Here is a 20,146-nt window from a genome sequence, read left to right on the forward strand (position 1 = left end):
TATACACAGGGAGGTCAGGTAGGTATGGCTGTACTATAGGTACACTGTCACACTGCGGCTGTGTGTGGCAGATTATACACAGGGAGGTCAGGTAGGTATGGCTGTACTATATGTACACTGTCACACTGCGGCTGTGTGGGGCAGATTATACACAGGGAGGTCAGGTAGGTATGGCCATACTATAGGTACACTGTCACACTGCGGCTGTGTGTGGCAGATTATACACAGGGAGGTCAGGTAGGTATGGCTGTACTATAGGTACACTGTCACACTGCGGCTGTGTGTGGCAGATTATACACAGGGAGGTCAGGTAGGTATGGCTGTACTATAGGTACACTGTCACCACAGGATGAAAAATCACTTACTGAGCGTGTTGCAGTTATCCATAATACTGGAGCTGGATAAGTCCAGAGAGTTTGGCCTCTGTGCCCTCCGGCTCTGGTGCGGCCGGGTCGCTACGGGGGCAATCTGTGTTCCTGGGTCTTGCAGAGCCGCTTGGCCGCTGTTGTTATTGTTGTTGGAGTTTACCCTACTGCCCTCCGCCGGGAGATCCCTCCTTTCCGCCAGTCGGTCTAGCACAGACTCATCTTGCCCGGCCTGCTGCTCCCGTCTCAGCAGCGGCTCATTCTCATCAGGGCTGGAATTGATGTTCAGGCGGCTATCCTCCCCTCTGAACTGATTCTGCAGCATTTCCTGGGCCCTCTGGGCCATAGAGTTGGCACTGGGGCCTACAGCTGTGTTAGAATGCTGGGCTGTGGGACCCTGAGAGTTCACATAGCCTGTCCTGCCCGCTACCGCTGTTGTGGTAACGGTCACCACATGAGGTTCCGCTGCGCTCACGGTGTTCATTTTGGCTACTCCTGTCTCAACTTGCTTCAAGTTAGATTTGTGCTTGCTGCCAAATTTCAGCCTGGACTCCTTGGCGGAGTTCTTGGTGTTGAGTGGTAGGCTAGTCGGCCTCTTGGGAAGGTTCTGCTGCTTAGGGAGAGGATAGTGCTGGCCTGGGAGGACGTCCTGTACTAAGGAAGCGTCTGGCTGCCCCGTAGACTCCACTGCTAGCTTTATTAATGGGTAGAAGAGGCTGGAGGTGGTGCTGCTGAGAGGATCGGGCCCACTGAACTGTTTGAGGGAGTGTTCCATAAGGTTCTCATCTGAGCTTTCCTTCAAGTTCTTATCAACCTCCTTTGGATCCAACTTGTTGGTCTCCAAGTCTTCCTCCGTCAGCTGCAGACAGACAGGAGTGGGCCCCATAGACTGCATGCTGTGCACGCCTTCATCCGAGTACTGGACCTCAGATATTGTGGTCATGCCAGTGCTTGGTGTGAGCCCTGTAGTGTTTGTAGTGGTAGTGTTGGTGGACAAACTGGTCACACTGGTCTCAGGGCTGGGGAGGCGAGCCTGGGCCTGCTGCCGCTCATAATTGATGGAGTTGCGGTTCTTCTCTCCAGCCACCAAGGGAGTACTGGACATGGAGGTCTCAGATGAGATGTTCTTCAGGATACTGTCTGGGTTGTGCACAGAGTCTTCTATAAAGGAGGAGGATGAATAATCCGGGTACGGCCCAATCTTTGGTACACGACGGCTCTGTGACAGATTACTGAAGGGATAAGAAAAAAAGAGGAAAATTACTTTAAAAATAACCCAACAACAAATAAATACCCCAATGATGAAATCACAGCACAAGTGCTAATCAGAAATCAATGTCATAGTCTCCCAGCTTCCCAAATCTAACACGTAACACGTCCGCTAGCTCGGTGCAACGAAACAGACGCCATGTGTGTAAACTGAGCACGCACACTTGGTTCCCACCAGCAAATGTGGCTGACAGTGTCCGTAGTAAAGATCACATTACCCTATTCGTACACAACATAATACTGCAATGAAGCGTCCGGAAAGTAGATTAGTAATAAATGCGAATGCCGTCTTCACAGCGTCGGAATTATCAGGGCATATGTTGCATCAGCTGCTGACGAGTGCAGGTCATGTGAAGTCTCGCTTACTGACCGCGGCTGGCAAGCCCCTCCCCCATTCTCCATTCCCCAGCATGAAGGTATAATTTTCTTTAAATAATAGCATTTGCTTTTCATTCTTGTTTCTATTTATTTACTATCCCACACTTAAGAGTAGAGACTTAAAACGTCACACTCACACTGCCAGAGACACAGTGGAGGGAATTCAAATGTTTGCACCGGCGGCTGTCAGTGGCGGAAAGCCAACGGATCAATTCAATTGTTGCTGGTGAAAAGAAATGTGCTAAAAGTCACCCATTTGGCCGCTCAAACAGCACTTTTCATGTTGCACCCAGCACTTAGTAGCTAAACCCGGCACTGCAGGGCGCGATCAGCATGTTAAAAAAACAACAATTGAATAGCACCCCCCCGATCTCCCATCCCTTTAGACGGGTTCACATAAACAACTGAATTGCCCCAAGTGAGTCAGAATAGCCATCTGGATAAAGTGTGGGCTACATACCGCTCATTCTGCACCGCAGTAGATGTTGGGTTGATGGTTGGACTCACGGACTTGTTCCTCTCCCAGATCATCATCAGTTCAGCCATTCTCTCCTCAGCGCACTGCGCAGTCAGTCGGGCCTCCGCGTCCTGATCCCAGCAATCATCAATCGTCTCTTTTAGCGACCTCACAGCCTGCGGGAACACATGTAAATTAATATATAATCCTAATCAATCACTAGATGTGAGGGTTATACAGTGCAGGCTGACGTATATATATATCATGGCAGTAGTATACAACCTGAGCGGCCATCACATACCAGGTGAAGTATATATACATCATGGCTGTAGTAATATACCCTGAGCGGCCGTCATATACCAGGTGACGTATATATACATCATGGCAGTAGTAATATACCCTGAGCTGCCATCACATACCAGGCTGGCCCGTATATATACATCATGGCAGTAGTAATATACCATGAGCTGCCATCACATACCAGGCTGGCCCGTATATATACATCATGGCAGTAGTAATATACCATGAGCTGCCATCACATACCATGCTGGTCCGTATATATACATCATGGCAGTAGTAATATACCCTGAGCGGCCATCACATACCAGGCTGGCCCGTATATATACATCATGGCAGTAGTAATATACCATCAGCTGCCATCACATACCATGCTGGTCCGTATATATACATCATGGCAGTAGTAATATACCCTGAGCTGCTATCACATACCAGGCTGTTCTCTTTCCAGGCCTCGGGGAACTTCGGTCGCTGCTTCTCTCTGGATACCAATACTTGCATGTCTTCAAATGTAGGGTGATTGCCGGCCTCAACCTGGAATGCCATCTGATACTCGGGCACAGATTCCCCTGTACATACAGGATAATACCAGTCACTATCACATAATACATAATGCCCGTCAGTAACATGTAATATAGCAGAATGTACTAGCCTGATGTACCGTGTCAGTAACATGTAATATAGCAGAATATACTAGCCTGATGTACCGTGTCAGTAACATGTAATGCAGCAGAACGCAGGACTGAATGATGTTCCGTGTCAGTAATGTGTAACAGAATGATGTTCCTCGTCAGCAACATGTATTAGAATGATGTTCCGTGTCAGTAACATGTAATAGAATGATGTTCCGTGTCAGTAACATGTAATAGAATGATGTTCCGTGTCAGTAACATGTAATAGAATGATGTTCCTCGTCAGTAACATGTTATAGAATGATGTTCCTTGTCAGTGATATGTAATGGAATGATGTTCTGTGTGATAACATGTAATAGAATGATGTAACGTGTCAGTAGCATGTAATAGAATGATGTTCCTCGTCAGTAACATGTATTAGAATGATGTTCCGTGTCAGTAACATGTAATAGAATGATGTTCCTTGTCAGTAACATGTTATAGAATGATGTTCCTGGTCAGTGATATGTAATGCAATGATGTTCTGTGTGATAACATGTAATAGAATGATGTACCGTGTAAGTAACATGTAATAGAATGATGTACCGTGTCAGTAACATGTAATAGAATGATGTACCGTGTCAGTAGCATGTAATAGAATGATATTCCGTGTTAGTAACATGTAATAGACTAATGTTCTGTGTCAGCAACATAATTATGTTCCGTGTCAGTAACATGTAATAGAATGATGTTTCGTGTAAGTAACATGTAATAGAATGATGTTTCGTGTCAGTAATATGTAATAGAATGATGTACCGTGTCAGTAACATGTAATAGTATAATGTTCCTCGACAGTAACATGTAATAGTATAATGTTCCCTGTCAGTAACATGTAATAGAATGATGTTCCGTGTCAGTAACATGTAATAGAATGATGTTCCTCGTCAGTAGCATGTAATAGAATGATGTTCCCCGTCAGTAACATGTAATAGAATGATGTTCCCTGTCAGTAACATGTAATAGAATGATGTTCCGTGTCAGTAACATGTAATAGAATGATGTTCCGTGTCAGTAACATGTAATAGAATGATGTTCCTCGTCAGTAACATGTAATAGAATGATGTTCCTCGTCAGTAACATGTAATAGAATGATGTACCGTGTCAGTAACATGTAATAGAATGATATTCCGTGTTAGTAACATGTAATAGACTAATGTTCTGTGTCAGCAACATAATGATGTTCCGTGTCAGTAACATGTAATAGAATGATGTTTCGTGTAAGTAACATGTAATAGAATGATGTTTCGTGTCAGTAATATGTAATAGAATGATGTACCGTGTCAGTAACATGTAATAGTATAATGTTCCTCGTCAGTAACATGTAATAGTATAATGTTCCCTGTCAGTAACATGTAATAGAATGATGTTCCGTGTCAGTAACATGTAATAGAATGATGTTCCTCGTCAGTAGCATGTAATAGAATGATGTTCCCCGTCAGTAACATGTAATAGAATGATGTTCCCTGTCAGTAACATGTAATAGAATGATGTTCCGTGTCAGTAACATGTAATAGAATGATGTTCCGTGTCAGTAACATGTAATAGAATGATGTTCCTCGTCAGTAACATGTAATAGAATGATGTCCCTCGTCAGTAACATGTAATAGAATGATGTACCGTGTCAGTAACATGTAATAGAATGATATTCGTGTTAGTAACATGTAATAGACTAATGTTCTGTGTCAGCAACATAATGATGTTCCGTGTCAGTAACATGTAATAGAATGATGTTTCGTGTAAGTAACATGTAATAGAATGATGTTTCGTGTCAGTAATATGTAATAGAATGATGTACCGTGTCAGTAACATGTAATAGTATAATGTTCCTCGTCAGTAACATGTAATAGTATAATGTTCCCTTTCAGTAACATGTAATAGAATGATGTTCCGTGTCAGTAACATGTAATAGAATGATGTTCCTCGTCAGTAGCATGTAATAGAATGATGTTCCCCGTCAGTAACATGTAATAGAATGATGTTCCCTGTCAGTAACATGTAATAGAATGATGTTCCGTGTCAGTAACATGTAATAGAATGATGTTCCGTGTCAGTAACATGTAATAGAATGATGTTCCTCGTCAGTAACATGTAATAGAATGATGTTCCTCGTCAGTAACATGTAATAGAATGATGTTCCTCGTCAGTAGCATGTAATAGAATGATGTACCATGTCAGCAACATGTAATATAACTATATTCCTTGTCAGTAACATGTAATAGAATGATGTACCATGTCAGCAACATGTAATATAACTATATTCCGTGTCAGTAACATGTAATAGAATGATGTACCGTGTCAGTAACATGTAATGCAGCAAAATGCATGAGAATATCTCACTGTGGGAAATACAGGGCTGCAGCAAGTATCTAATCACATATTATGGCACTGCTCCTTTACACCACTAGATGGCAGATGTTTGCATTCTGCTCCTAAGACGGTGTTTGCAAATTTTGCAAAGGAATATTTTAAATACAAATTAATGCGGCAATATCATAGTGAATGTTATCTGTATTTCTTACATTCACTATACACTGCTACAGTCACCGATATTCACTGTTTCTCAGATTTAACATAACAGTTTTATAAAAAACAGATATATATGATCTTAGCGAATTTTCTACAAGTGGAAGTTTCTGTTCTATATACCGGGAAGTTTTGCCGATGGAACGGGCAGGTTCTCGTACTGGGTGGGACGTAAGACTGCGGTGTAGATCTGCTGGGCCTGGACCATTCAGCACTTTTGCACTAATTGTTTCAACTATCTCAGTAACCATCAGCCCAGATGAAGGAGAACAGATTGGGGCAAACATGGGGCCTATCCCCGCATCATACAACTATCTGCTGCAATATGACAGTAACCTAGTACCGGGCATCTTATCTACAGCTGAGGGTACAGGATCCTAGATACATCATCCAGCAATATGACAGTAACCTAGTACCAGACATCTTATCTACAGCTGAGGGTACAGGATCCTAGATACATCACCCAGCAATATGACAGTAACCTAGTACCAGGCATCTTATCTACAGCTGAGGGTACAGGATCCTAGATACATCATCCAGCAATATGACAGTAACCTAGTACCGGGCATCTTATCTACAGCTGAGGGTACAGGATCCTAGATACATCATCCAGCAATATGACAGTAACCTAGTACCAGACATCTTATCTACAGCTGAGGGTACAGGATCCTAGATACATCACCCAGCAATATGACAGTAACCTAGTACCAGGCATCTTATCTACAGGTGAGGGTACAGGATCCTAGATACAGCATCCAGCAATATGACAGTAACCTAGTACCAGGCATCTTATCTACAGCTGAGGGTACAGGATCCTAGATACATCACCCAGCAATATGACAGTAACCTAGTACCAGGCATCTTATCTACAGGTGAGGGTACAGGATCCTAGATACATCACCCAGCAATATGACAGTAACCTAGTACCAGGCATCTTATCTACAGCCGAGGGTACAGGATCCTAGATACATCATCCAGCAATATGACAGTAACCTAGTACCAGGCATTTTATCTACAGCTGAGGGTACAGGATCCTAGATACATCATCCAGCAATATGACAGTAACCTAGTACCAGGCATTTTATCTACAGCTGAGGGTACAGGATCCTAGATACATCACCCAGCAATATGACAGTAACCTAGTACCGGGCATCTTATCTACAGCTGAGGGTACAGGATCCTAGATACATCATCCAGCAATATGACAGTAACCTAGTACCAGGCATCTTATCTACAGCTGAGAGTACAGGATCCTAGATACAGCATACAGCAATATGACAGTAACCTAGTACCAGGCATCTTATCTAGAGCTGAGGGTACAGGATCCTAGATACATCACCCAGCAATATGACAGTAACCTAGTACCGGACATCTTATCTACAGCTGAGGGTACAGGATCCTAGATACATCATCCAGCAATATGACAGTAACCTAGTATGGGCATCTTATCTACAGCTGAGGGTACAGGATCCTAGATACAGCATCCAGCAATATGACAGTAACCTAGTACCAGGCATCTTATCTACAGCTGAGGGTACAGGATCCTAGATACATCATCCAGCAATATGACAGTAACCTAGTACCGGGCATCTTATCTACAGCTGAGGGTACAGGATCCTAGATACATCATCCAGCAATATGACAGTAACCTAGTACCAGGCATCTTATCTACAGCTGAGGGTACAGGATCCTAGATACATCATCCAGCAATATGACAGTAACCTAGTATGGGCATCTTATCTACAGCTGAGGGTACAGGATCCTAGATACATCATCCAGCAATATGACAGTAACCTAGTACCAGGCATCTTATCTACAGCTGAGAGTACAGGATCCTAGATACATCACCCAGCAATATGACAGTAACCTAGTACCAGGCATCTTATCTACAGCTGAGGGTACAGGATCCTAGATACATCATCCAGCAATATGACAGTAACCTAGTACCAGGCATCTTATCTACAGCTGAGGGTACAGGATCCTAGATACATCACCCAGCAATATGACAGTAACCTAGTACCAGGCATCTTATCTACAGCCGAGGGTACAGGATCCTAGATACATCATCCAGCAATATGACAGTAACCTAGTACCAGGCATTTTATCTACAGCTGAGGGTACAGGATCCTAGATACATCATCCAGCAATATGACAGTAACCTAGTACCAGGCATTTTATCTACAGCTGAGGGTACAGGATCCTAGATACATCACCCAGCAATATGACAGTAACCTAGTACCGGGCATCTTATCTACAGCTGAGGGTACAGGATCCTAGATACATCACCCAGCAATATGACAGTAACCTAGTACCAGGCATCTTATCTACAGCTGAGGGTACAGGATCCTAGATACATCACCCAGCAATATGACAGTAACCTAGTACCAGGCATCTTATCTAGAGCTGAGGGTACAGGATCCTAGATACATCACCCAGCAATATGACAGTAACCTAGTACCGGACATCTTATCTACAGCTGAGGGTACAGGATCCTAGATACATCATCCAGCAATATGACAGTAACCTAGTATGGGCATCTTATCTACAGCTGAGGGTACAGGATCCTAGATACAGCATCCAGCAATATGACAGTAACCTAGTACCAGGCATCTTATCTACAGCTGAGGGTACAGGATCCTAGATACATCATCCAGCAATATGACAGTAACCTAGTACCAGGCATCTTATCTACAGCTGAGGGTACAGGATCCTAGATACATCATCCAGCAATATGACAGTAACCTAGTACCAGGCATCTTATCTACAGCTGAGGGTACAGGATCCTAGATACATCATCCAGCAATATGACAGTAACCTAGTACCAGGCATCTTATCTACAGCTGAGGGTACAGGATCCTAGATACATCATCCAGCAATATGACAGTAACCTAGTATGGGCATCTTATCTACAGCTGAGGGTACAGGATCCTAGATACAGCATCCAGCAATATGACAGTAACCTAGTACCGGACATCTTATCTACAGCTGAGAGTACAGGATCCTAGATACATCATCCAGCAATATGACAGTAACCTAGTATGGGCATCTGATCTACAGCTGAGGGTACAGGATCCTAGATACAGCATCCCAGCAATAGGACAGTAACCTAGTACCAGGCATCTTATCTACAGCTGAGGGTACAGGATCCTAGATACATCACCCAGCAATATGACAGTAACCTAGTACCAGGTATCTTATCTACAGCTGAGGGTACAGGATCCTAGATACATCACCCAGCAATATGACAGTAACCTAGTACCAGGCATCTTATCTACAGCTGAGGGTACAGGATCCTAGATACATCACCCAGCAATATGACAGTAACCTAGTACCAGGCATCTTATCTACAGCTGAAGGTACAGGATCCTAGATACATCACCCAGCAATATGACAGTAACCTAGTACCAGGTATCTTATCTACAGCTGAGGGTACAGGATCCTAGATACATCATCCAGCAATATGACAGTAACCTAGTACCAGGCATCTTATCTACAGCTGAGGGTACAGGATCCTAGATACAGCATCCCAGCAATATGACAGTAACCTAGTACCAGGCATCTTATCTACAGCTGAGGGTACAGGATCCTAGATACAGCATACAGCAATATGACAGTAACCTAGTACCGGACATCTTATCTACAGCTGAGGGTACAGGATCCTAGATACATCATCCAGCAATATGACAGTAACCTAGTATGGGCATCTTATCTACAGCTGAGAGTACAGGATCCTAGATACATCACCCAGCAAAATGACAGTAACCTAGTACCAGGCATCTTATCTACAGCTGAGGGTACAGGATCCTAGATACAGCATCCCAGCAATATGACAGTAACCTAGTACCAGGCATCTTATCTACAGCTGAGGGTACAGGATCCTAGATACATCACCCAGCAATATGACAGTAACCTAGTACCAGGCATCTTATCTATAGCTGAGGGTACAGGATCCTAGATACATCACCCAGCAATATGACAGTAACCTAGTACCGGGCATCTTATCTACAGCTGAGAGTACAGGATCCTAGATACATCATCCCCGCAATATGACAGTAACCTAGTACCAGGTATCTTATCTACAGCTGAGGATACAGGATCCTAGATACAGCATACAGCAATATGACAGTAACCTAGTACCGGACATCTTATCTACAGCTGAGAGTACAGGATCCTAGATACATCATCCAGCAATATGACAGTAACCTAGTATGGGCATCTTATCTACAGCTGAGGGTACAGGATCCTAGATACATCATCCAGCAATATGACAGTAACCTAGTATGGGCATCTTATCTACAGCTGAGGGTACAGGATCCTAGATACAGCATCCCAGCAATATGACAGTAACCTAGTACCAGGTATCTTATCTACAGCTGAGGATACAGGATCCTAGATACATCACCCAGCAATATGACAGTAACCTAGTACCAGGCATCTTATCTACAGCTGAGGGTACAGGATCCTAGATACATCATCCAGCAATATGACAGTAACCTAGTACCAGGCATCTTATCTACAGCTGAGGGTACAGGATCCTAGATACATCACCCAGCAATATGACAGTAACCTAGTACCAGGCATCTTATCTACAGCTGAGGGTACAGGATCCTAGATACAGCATCCAGCAATATGACAGTAACCTAGTACCAGGCATCTTATCTACAGGTGAGGGTACAGGATCCTAGATACATCATTCAGCAATATGACAGTAACCTAGTACCGGACATCTTATCTACAGCTGAGAGTACAGGATCCTAGATACATCACCCAGCAATATGACAGTAACCTAGTACCAGGCATCTTATCTACAGCTGAGAGTACAGGATCCTAGATACATCATCCAGCAATATGACAGTAACCTAGTACCGGACATCTTATCTACAGCTGAGGGTACAGGATCCTAGATACATCATACAGCGATATGACAGTAACCTAGTACCGGACATCTTATCTACAGCTGAGGGTACAGGATCCTAGATACAGCATCCCAGCAATATGACAGTAACCTAGTACCAGGCATCTTATCTACAGCTGAGGGTACAGGATCCTAGATACATCACCCAGCAATATGACAGTAACCTAGTACCGGGCATCTTATCTACAGCTGAGGGTACAGAATCCTAGATACAGCATCCCAGCAATATGACAGTAACCTAGTACCATGCATCTTATCTACAGCTGAGGGTACAGGATCCTAGATACAGCATCCCAGCAATATGACAGTAACCTAGTACCGGGCATCTTATCTACAGCTGAGGGTACAGGATCCTAGATACATCATCCAGCAATATGACAGTAACCTAGTACCAGACATCTTATCTACAGCTGAGGGTACAGGATCCTAGATACATCATCCAGCAATATGACAGTAACCTAGTACCGGGCATCTTATCTACAGCTGAGGGTACAGGATCCTAGTTACAGCATCCCAGCAATATGACAGTAACCTAGTACCAGGCATCTTATCTACAGGTGAGGGTACAGGATCCTAGATACATCATTCAGCAATATGACAGTAACCTAGTACCGGACATCTTATGTACAGCTGAGAGTACAGGATCCTAAATACATCACCCAGCAATATGACAGTAACCTAGTACCGGACATCTTATCTACAGCTGAGGGTACAGGATCCTAGATACATCATACAGCGATATGACAGTAACCTAGTGTGACAGGACGGTACCGTACGGAAGCACTCACCGCTTGCCGCGTCCCGTCGACTGCGCACAGAATGGAAGGTCAAGCCGCACGAGGCCTGACCACATAGGGGATTCCCGCTTACCGTCAGTAACCGCCTGTTACTGACTCCACCCACTGCGCTGTGGGCGGGTTCTTGCTGCCACCACCAAACTCCTAACCTGCCGTGGCGTTTGGAACCATGGTTCTGCTCTGTATGTGCCGACGCACTGCTTTACCACACCTGTGTGGTGCTGACGAATCCCCACTAGCCACTTGCTAGGCCTCTACCGGTAGCTGGCGAAAGGCGGAGCTTGGAGACGCTAGGTGCTTCCCTGGACAGCCGGAGGACGGGGCTAGGTTTGGCCTAACCCTGTTGGTCACAAGATGAAGCAGTCTTGAGGCAAAGATGTTTATTGCTCAAATAACCTTTAAAAAGGCTCCTCCCTATTGCTAGGGGCAACAGCATACAATCAAGATGTTTTCAGCAGAAGAAGATGTTACAACTACACACTCCTATGGGCCAACTGCCCTTCTTTTATCCCTCTCCAAGACCCCTTACCACAGGGGGTAAGCCCGCCCTGTGGTGCACAACCAATCAATGTTTACCCATGAGCTGTGCATGCTCTGGTCTCATGCACACCTAACATTGTTCCCTATGGACAGCGGGGAGTGGTCGGTCTCCTTTGTCTCTCCCATCTGGGAGAGTAGGATACTCCCACGGTGCCGTTCAGTCTGGCTGGGGGGAAGTTTTTCCCTCCTAAACTGACTTCCAGAAACCTGCCCGGGACCCCTCTCACTGCCTGCAGCCTGGATTTGGGCTCCAGAGCTGGGCAGCCTGGCTCCCCGGTCCAGGTTTCTTGGCACTACGGCTAATCTCCATGGAGCTCCAAGAAACCACTCAGCTTGTTTCATAGCTAAGCTGCTTCTCTCTCTCCCTGGGCCTCTTGGAAATGTGAGGCTGGATGGGAAAACATTCCGTTTTTGGGGAAAAGGTCTGGGAGAATCCATCAGCCTGCACAGCTATGGATTCCCCCCTCCTGGGACACACAATCAAGTAAGTGCAATTTATCCTTGTGGCCGGAGAGACCCCCAGCCACGAGGCAAATGGCCGCCCTGGCACTGAAGGGGTTAATCCCTAGTGCCCGGCGCCATTTTTAAGGACAAAGGGCGCTTGGCGCCAGATTTTAAATGTGTTGGGCACTAGGCGCCGTGTTTGTAAAATATGTGTGAAGAAATGTATTTTCTAAATGTGCCGTGGTCCCGGACCCCTCCGGAGACCACGGCAGGGGGGACAGCCCCCCGGCGCGCTCAGCAGTGTGTGCGCGCCGGGGGAGAGGAGGCAGCCGCTGACCGCCGGAGTCCGGGAGCTCCGCTCCCGGCAGCGGTCAGTGTAGCCCCGGGCGCACTGGAGTGTGCGCGCCGGGGAGAAGGGTGAGCGCTGCGGCTGGGAGCTCGGCTCCCGCTGCAGTGCTCTCTGTGAGAGCCGCCGCTGGGGGCCGGGAGCTCTGCTCCCAGCGCCTCAGCCCAGCACAGGTGGCCAGCCGCAGCAGCCGGGACGGACGTCCCGGGCTGCTAGCCGGCGAGGGGGGTGCGCTGCAGCCCGGCTCCCCGCCGGACGCTGCAGCGAGGCCACAAGACAGGCGCCGCTCGTGGGGGACCGGGCTAGCCGGCTCCCTAGCGGCGTGGGCACATTAGGCTGCCGAGCAGGATGGTGAAGCGCTGGGGTCCGGGAGCTACGCTCCCGGCGCCTCAGCGCTGAAACAAGCCAGGGTCACGGCGGCCGGGACAAGTGTCCCGGGCCACCGGACTTCGGTACAGGGGGGTGCGCCGCTGCGTGCGGCGGGGCCACCAAAGTAGTGCCACCCTGGGGGGACAGGGAGAGCCAGCTCCCTGGAACCCCAGAGGCAGGAAGGCAGGCTGGAGGATGGGGGACGCCAGCCCCATACCTCCAGCACTGAGAGGGAGAGCCCTAGCAGCCAGGCTGCAGGGCTAGGGAAGGCACTGCTTTGCCTGAGTATGTAGAGTCTGTGCAGGGCACAGGCTCAGTGTATAGTTACAGGGAAATGTACAGTGTGATTTAAAATGTAATGTATTTAAAGATAAAATGCACTTACTTGATTGTGTGTCCCAGGAGGGGGGAATCCATAGCTGTGCAGGCTGATGGATTCTCCCAGACCTTTTCCCTAAAAACGGAATGCTTTCCCATCCAGCCTCACAGTTCCAATGGGCACAGGGAGAAAGAGAAGCAGCTTAGCTATAAAACAAGCTGAGTGGTTTCTTGGAGCTCCATGGAGATCAGCCGTAGTGCCAAGAAACCTGGACCGGGGAGCCAGGCTGCCCAGCTCTGGAGCCCAAATCCAGGCTGCAGGCAGTGAGAGGGGTCCCGGGCAGGTTTCTGGAAGTCAGTTTAGGAGGGAAAACCTCCCCCCAGCCAGACTGAACGGCACCGTGGGAGTACCCTGCTCTCCCAGATGGGAGAGACAAAGGAGACCGACCACTCCCCACTGTCCATAGGGAACAATGTTAGGTGTGCATGAGACCAGAGCATGCACAGCTCATGGGTAAACATTGATTGGTTGTACACCACAGGGCGGGCTTACCCCCTGTGGTAAGGGGTCTTGGAGAGGGATAAAAGAAGGGCAGTTGGCCCATAGGAGTGTGTATTGTAACATCTTCTGCTGAAAAGATCTTGATTGTATGCTGTTGCCCCTAGCAATAGGGAGGAGCCTTTTTAAAGGTTATTTGAGCAATAAACACCTTTGCCTCAAGAAGACCGCTTCATCTTGTGACCTACAGGGTTAGGCCAAACCTAGCCCCGTTCTCCGGCTGTCCAGGGAAGCACCTGACGTCTCCAAGCTCCGCCTTCCGCCAGCTACCGGTAGAGGCCTAGCAAGTGGCTAGTGGGGATTCGTCGACACCACACCGGTGTGGTAAAGCAGTGCGTCGGCACATACAGAGCAGAACCGTGGTTCCAAACGCCACGGCAGGTTAGGAGTTTGGTGGTGGCAGCATGAACCCGCCCACAACGCAGTGGGTGGAGTCAGTAACAGGCGGTTACTGACGGTAAGCGGGAATCCCCTATGTGGTCAGGCCTCGTGCGGCTTGACCTTCCATTCTGTGCGCAGTCAACGGGACGCGGAAGCTGCGAGTGCTTCCGTACGGTATCGTCCTGTCACAGAAAATGGTGGCAGCAGTGGGATATTCCCAGGCGGCTTTTCATCACCCGATTGGAGAAGCCGAGTTACTCAGGAGAGGAGTAACTGCAGCGCAGGAGAACGCACAAGATGGCGGAATTCAGCGGAATGTCCAAGGGCGATCTGGAGATCGTGTGCCAGGAGAAGGGTGTGGATATCCCTTCCAACGCGTCCAGAAGCGTCATGAAGGCGGCGCTCAGGAGCGTGGAGGAGTCTCATCGGGCGGAGGTGGAAAGCACTGACGGCGTCAGCATCGCAGAGGACGGCCCAACAGTGGACCTTCGTAAGGAACCGGTGAGAACCACAAGCCCCGCCCTCTCTCACAGCAGCAATGTTTCCCAGCAATCCCTAGCAGGGCCAGGATCCCAACGTCCCAGGGGGGGCGGCCCGGATACCCTAGCAGATCGGCTAGCGGAATTGGGGGAAAGGGCAACGGAGCAAGAGCGCTTGATCATCATCCAGATGTGGCGTGATGAGCGGGCACCACAGGCCGTGGTACCCCGGGAGCCGTTGTCAGCTGTTGTACACAGATCAGGACGTATACAGTTTGCCAAGTTTGCAGACAGTGATGGGGACATTGATGGACATTTGCAAGTTTTTGAAAGGACTTGTAAACTACACGATCTACCCAAGTCAGAGTGGGTGAGACACCTTGTGCCCACTCTGCATGGAGAGGCCTTGGAGGCCTATCGAGGAGTGGCGACGGAGGACTGTGGGAACTACGACGAAGTCGCGAAGGCCCTCCTCCAGCGATTCTTCATCACTCCAGAGTCTTACAGGAAGAAGTTCAGAGACTTGCCCAAGAATCCTAGCAGCACCCATGAGCAGTTCGCCACCCAGCTGCGGCAGTACGTGGTGAAGTGGGTGAAGGATTCGGAAGCCACTACATGGGACGCACTGATCGACCTGATCTGCAGGGAGCAGTTCTACCGCAGGTGCGCCCAAGAAGTGAAGGAGTGGGTGCTAGATCGGGAGCCACCCAGCTTAAAAATGGCTGCCCAATTAGCCGACAAATATGTGGCAATTCGGCCACGGGGGCAGAAGCGCCCCGCCAGCAGCCAGCTCCAACAGACTGTACCACCAAGGGGACCACCCTCTTCAGCTCATCAACCCCAAAGACAAGCATCCTCCAACCCGGGTGCTCTTGGCCAGCAACCGCACCGCAGCGTCCCTGCAACTGATCAGAGATCATCGGTGCCACGACTGGAGAAGAAGTGCTACGGCTGTGGGAAAATCGGACATCTGAGGATGAACTGTCCTGCATCCCAAGCACCCCAGACTCGTGCCCCAAATCCGAGTGCTGGAGCCCGGATCGCTTGTTTGACGAGAGGAGATGAGATTACAGAGACTGTTCCCCCTCCAGTCAGTCCGATGGAGTGTGGCGAGAGACAGGTGCACTCTGCGGAGAGAGTCACCTGCATGGCCAAACAGCCCCTACACAACATGTGGAGGCACCTGCAGCCAGTCCACGTGGGACCCCTGCAGGGAGAAGGCCTAAGAGACTCTGGGGCCTCAATCACTGTGGTGAGCCCCCACCTTATAGATCCTGCTGCAGTATTGCAGGGTCGCACTGCCACGGTCACCCTGGCAGAAGGAACAGAAAAAGCGGTTCCCATGGCAAGAGTCTACCTGGACTGGGGAGCTGGACCAGAGTTGCGAGAAGTTGCCGTCATGGATGGTCTCCCAACTGATGTGGTCCTAGGAAATGATCTGGGTGGTGGGATCGTCACTATGTTTGTTGGCGCCATTCCCCGGAGTCAAGTTCCAAAACCACAGTTGACATCAGCTACTCCAGCACAGCCCAGCCCAGAGGAAAAGACTACAGCTGCTAGACAACTGCCAGCACAGCCAACCACAGCATCAACCAGCCCAGAGGAAAAGATCACAGCGGCTAGATCAGTACATCGACCCCGCATGCCTTTTGCCTCTGGTATGCCTACGTCCCCTAGCAACGCAGAGGATGTCGGTTCCAGCTCGTTTGATCCTGTGGGGGTGCCCAATGATGCTCCTGACCCAAGTGGTTTGCCAACTCCGGCGGTGAGTATGAGAAACCACACTGACTTTTCCATGACTGACCCCTACCAGACTGACCCTAATAATCCCCACCTAGATCCCCCTGTAGAGTGTCCCAATTTAGGAGAGATTGAGGGCCACAGGCAGGAGTTTAGGGAGGCTCAACTCTCTGACCCGTCCCCGAAAGGCATGAGGCGCCACTCTGGCAGCGGCCTTGACAGGGTTGGGGCGGGGAGGTTGATCTGGCGGGAAGGGTTAAGGTACAGGGTAGCCAGGAAAGTGGGAGGGGATAGACCAGATAGGGAATGTGTCCAACTGGTCCCCTTAAGGAACGTTCCTGCGCAACCGGTGTCGGTTGCCAGCGAAACCCCTTTGGACAGTAACCCGGAGACAGACCATACCCTGAAGTGCCTGACACAGAGCTTACCCTGGTCTGGAATGTCGGATGACGCCCAGACCAACTGTAAGGCTGGTGCCATGCGTTGGCAGCCGGGGCACTCCAGCGTTTGTGTTGTCTCTGGGCCTCTGCCCATAGGAGAACCCTTGCAGCAAGTTGCTGTGGACATAGCAGGTCCCCTGCCTGTGCACAGTAGATCGGGGAAGACACGCAGCCTCCCTGTAGTGGATGCCACACAGGATCCAGAGGCTGGTGGTCTGGCCGCCATCACTGTGGCACAGGTAGCGGACGAGGAGGAAGGAGTAGGCCTAAGTGACAGGGTAGGTTTCCCGAGTCATAGGTCGACGGAGGAGGATTGGAGGGCAGGTCTGACAGTTAGGGCAGACAGTTGCCAGATAGGTATGACGGAGGTGCAGTGCCTGGGGCACCATGTGGGAGGAGACAGGGGTAGGCCCAACCCAGAGGGGGTGGAGGCAACCAGAGGCTGTTCCCGACCCACATCACCCAGGCCGGTACTGACCTTAGAACCTGTAAGGCCCTACGGACATGTTGTCTTTGACTTTAGTCCTGTAGTGAACCCCTTGACAGAGATGGCTAGGAAGGGCATTCCCAAGTCAGTGGACTTTGCACCCGCTTGCGAGTTGGCATTCCAGTCATTGAAAGAGGCTCGGGTACCCGCTCCAGTGCTGATGGCGCACATTCTTGACCAGGACTGTGTGTTACGAACTATTGCGCCACTGCACGGACTGGGAGCAGTACCGAGCCAGAAAGAGCCATATGGGCAGGAGCACCCTGTGGCCTGTTTGAGTAGAAAACTACTATTGTGGGAGGTGGGGTATGCCACAGTTGGGACACCGTGGGTGGCACTTGTTTGTAACCGGCCCCCCACAGTGGTGACTTACCACCTACCTGTTAGGTGGCTGCAACCTACCTTGGGGGAATTGGACAGACTTTTGTGGTGGAGCCTTGAACTTGGACTTCAGGTGGACTATTTGAACATTGTGCACCCACGAAGAGAGGCCCACTACACTATGGATGAACTGTCTAGGCCAGAGCCTACACCCCCCAGGTAGCGTCCCCTTCACCCCAACGGACTGCGGGACCAGGACCCAAATCGTTGGGACATGGGTCCCTGGTTGACCCGCTTGAATGGGGGGGGAGGAGTGTGGCCGGAGAGACCCCCAGCCACGAGGCAAATGGCCGCCCTGGCACTGAAGGGGTTAATCCCTAGTGCCCGGCGCCATTTTTAAGGACAAAGGGCGCTTGGCGCCAGATTTTAAATGTGTTGGGCGCTAGGCGCCGTGTTTGTAAAATATGTGTGAAGAAATGTATTTTCTAAATGTGCCGTGGTCCCGGACCCCTCCGGAGACCACGGCAGGGGGGACAGCAGTGTGTGCGCGCCGGGGGAGAGGAGGCAGCCGCTGACCGCCGGAGTCCGGGAGCTCCGCTCCCGGCAGCGGTCAGTGTAGCCCCGGGCGCACTGGAGTGTGCGCGCCGGGGAGAAGGGTGAGCGCTGCGGCTGGGAGCTCGGCTCCCGCTGCAGTGCTCTCTGTGAGAGCCGCCGCTGGGGGCCGGGAGCTCTGCTCCCAGCGCCTCAGCCCAGCACAGGTGGCCAGCCGCAGCAGCCGGGACGGACGTCCCGGGCTGCTAGCCGGCGAGGGGGGTGCGCTGCAGCCCGGCTCCCCGCCGGACGCTGCAGCGAGGCCACAAGACAGGCGCCGCTCGTGGGGGACCGGGCTAGCCGGCTCCCTAGCGGCGTGGGCACATTAGGCTGCCGAGCAGGATGGTGAAGCGCTGGGGTCCGGGAGCTACGCTCCCGGCGCCTCAGCGCTGAAACAAGCCAGGGTCACGGCGGCCGGGACAAGTGTCCCGGGCCACCGGACTTCGGTACAGGGGGGTGCGCCGCTGCGTGCGGCGGGGCCACCAAAGTAGTGCCACCCTGGGGGGACAGGGAGAGCCAGCTCCCTGGAACCCCAGAGGCAGGAAGGCAGGCTGGAGGATGGGGGACGCCAGCCCCATACCTCCAGCACTGAGAGGGAGAGCCCTAGCAGCCAGGCTGCAGGGCTAGGGAAGGCACTGCAGTGCCTGAGTATGTAGAGTCTGTGCAGGGCACAGGCTCAGTGTATAGTTACAGGGAAATGTACAGTGTGATTTAAAATGTAATGTATTTAAAGATAAAATGCACTTACTTGATTGTGTGTCCCAGGAGGGGGGAATCCATAGCTGTGCAGGCTGATGGATTCTCCCAGACCTTTTCCCTAAAAACGGAATGCTTTCCCATCCAGCCTCACAGTTCCAATGGGCACAGGGAGAAAGAGAAGCAGCTTAGCTATAAAACAAGCTGAGTGGTTTCTTGGAGCTCCATGGAGATCAGCCGTAGTGCCAAGAAACCTGGACCGGGGAGCCAGGCTGCCCAGCTCTGGAGCCCAAATCCAGGCTGCAGGCAGTGAGAGGGGTCCCGGGCAGGTTTCTGGAAGTCAGTTTAGGAGGGAAAACCTCCCCCCAGCCAGACTGAACGGCACCGTGGGAGTACCCTGCTCTCCCAGATGGGAGAGACAAAGGAGACCGACCACTCCCCACTGTCCATAGGGAACAATGTTAGGTGTGCATGAGACCAGAGCATGCACAGCTCATGGGTAAACATTGATTGGTTGTACACCACAGGGCGGGCTTACCCCCTGTGGTAAGGGGTCTTGGAGAGGGATAAAAGAAGGGCAGTTGGTCCATAGGAGTGTGTATTGTAACATCTTCTTCTGCTGAAAAGATCTTGATTGTATGCTGTTGCCCCTAGCAATAGGGAGGAGCCTTTTTAAAGGTTATTTGAGCAATAAACACCTTTGCCTCAAGAAGACTGCTTCATCTTGTGACCTACAGGGTTAGGCCAAACCTAGCCCCGTTC

The 20,146-nt window shown here is 49.8% G+C and overlaps 1 protein-coding gene across 1 annotated transcript in view; it reads right to left on the minus strand.

Moving 5' to 3' along the window:
- Positions 1–357: 357 nt before the first annotated feature.
- BMPR2 (bone morphogenetic protein receptor type 2) overlaps positions 358–20,146 on the minus strand; it is a 242,499-nt gene continuing 222,710 nt past the window's right edge. The window contains exons 10-12 of the mRNA XM_063932244.1: positions 3,199–3,335; positions 2,473–2,645; positions 358–1,597 (exon numbers count right to left, since the gene is read on the minus strand). Of these exons, the coding sequence (XP_063788314.1) occupies positions 358–1,597; positions 2,473–2,645; positions 3,199–3,335 (1,550 nt within the window). The remainder of the gene's footprint in view (positions 1,598–2,472; positions 2,646–3,198; positions 3,336–20,146) is intronic.

This window comes from Pseudophryne corroboree, chromosome 7 (genome assembly GCF_028390025.1).
Source record: "Pseudophryne corroboree isolate aPseCor3 chromosome 7, aPseCor3.hap2, whole genome shotgun sequence".
Lineage (NCBI taxonomy): Eukaryota > Metazoa > Chordata > Amphibia > Anura > Myobatrachidae > Pseudophryne > Pseudophryne corroboree.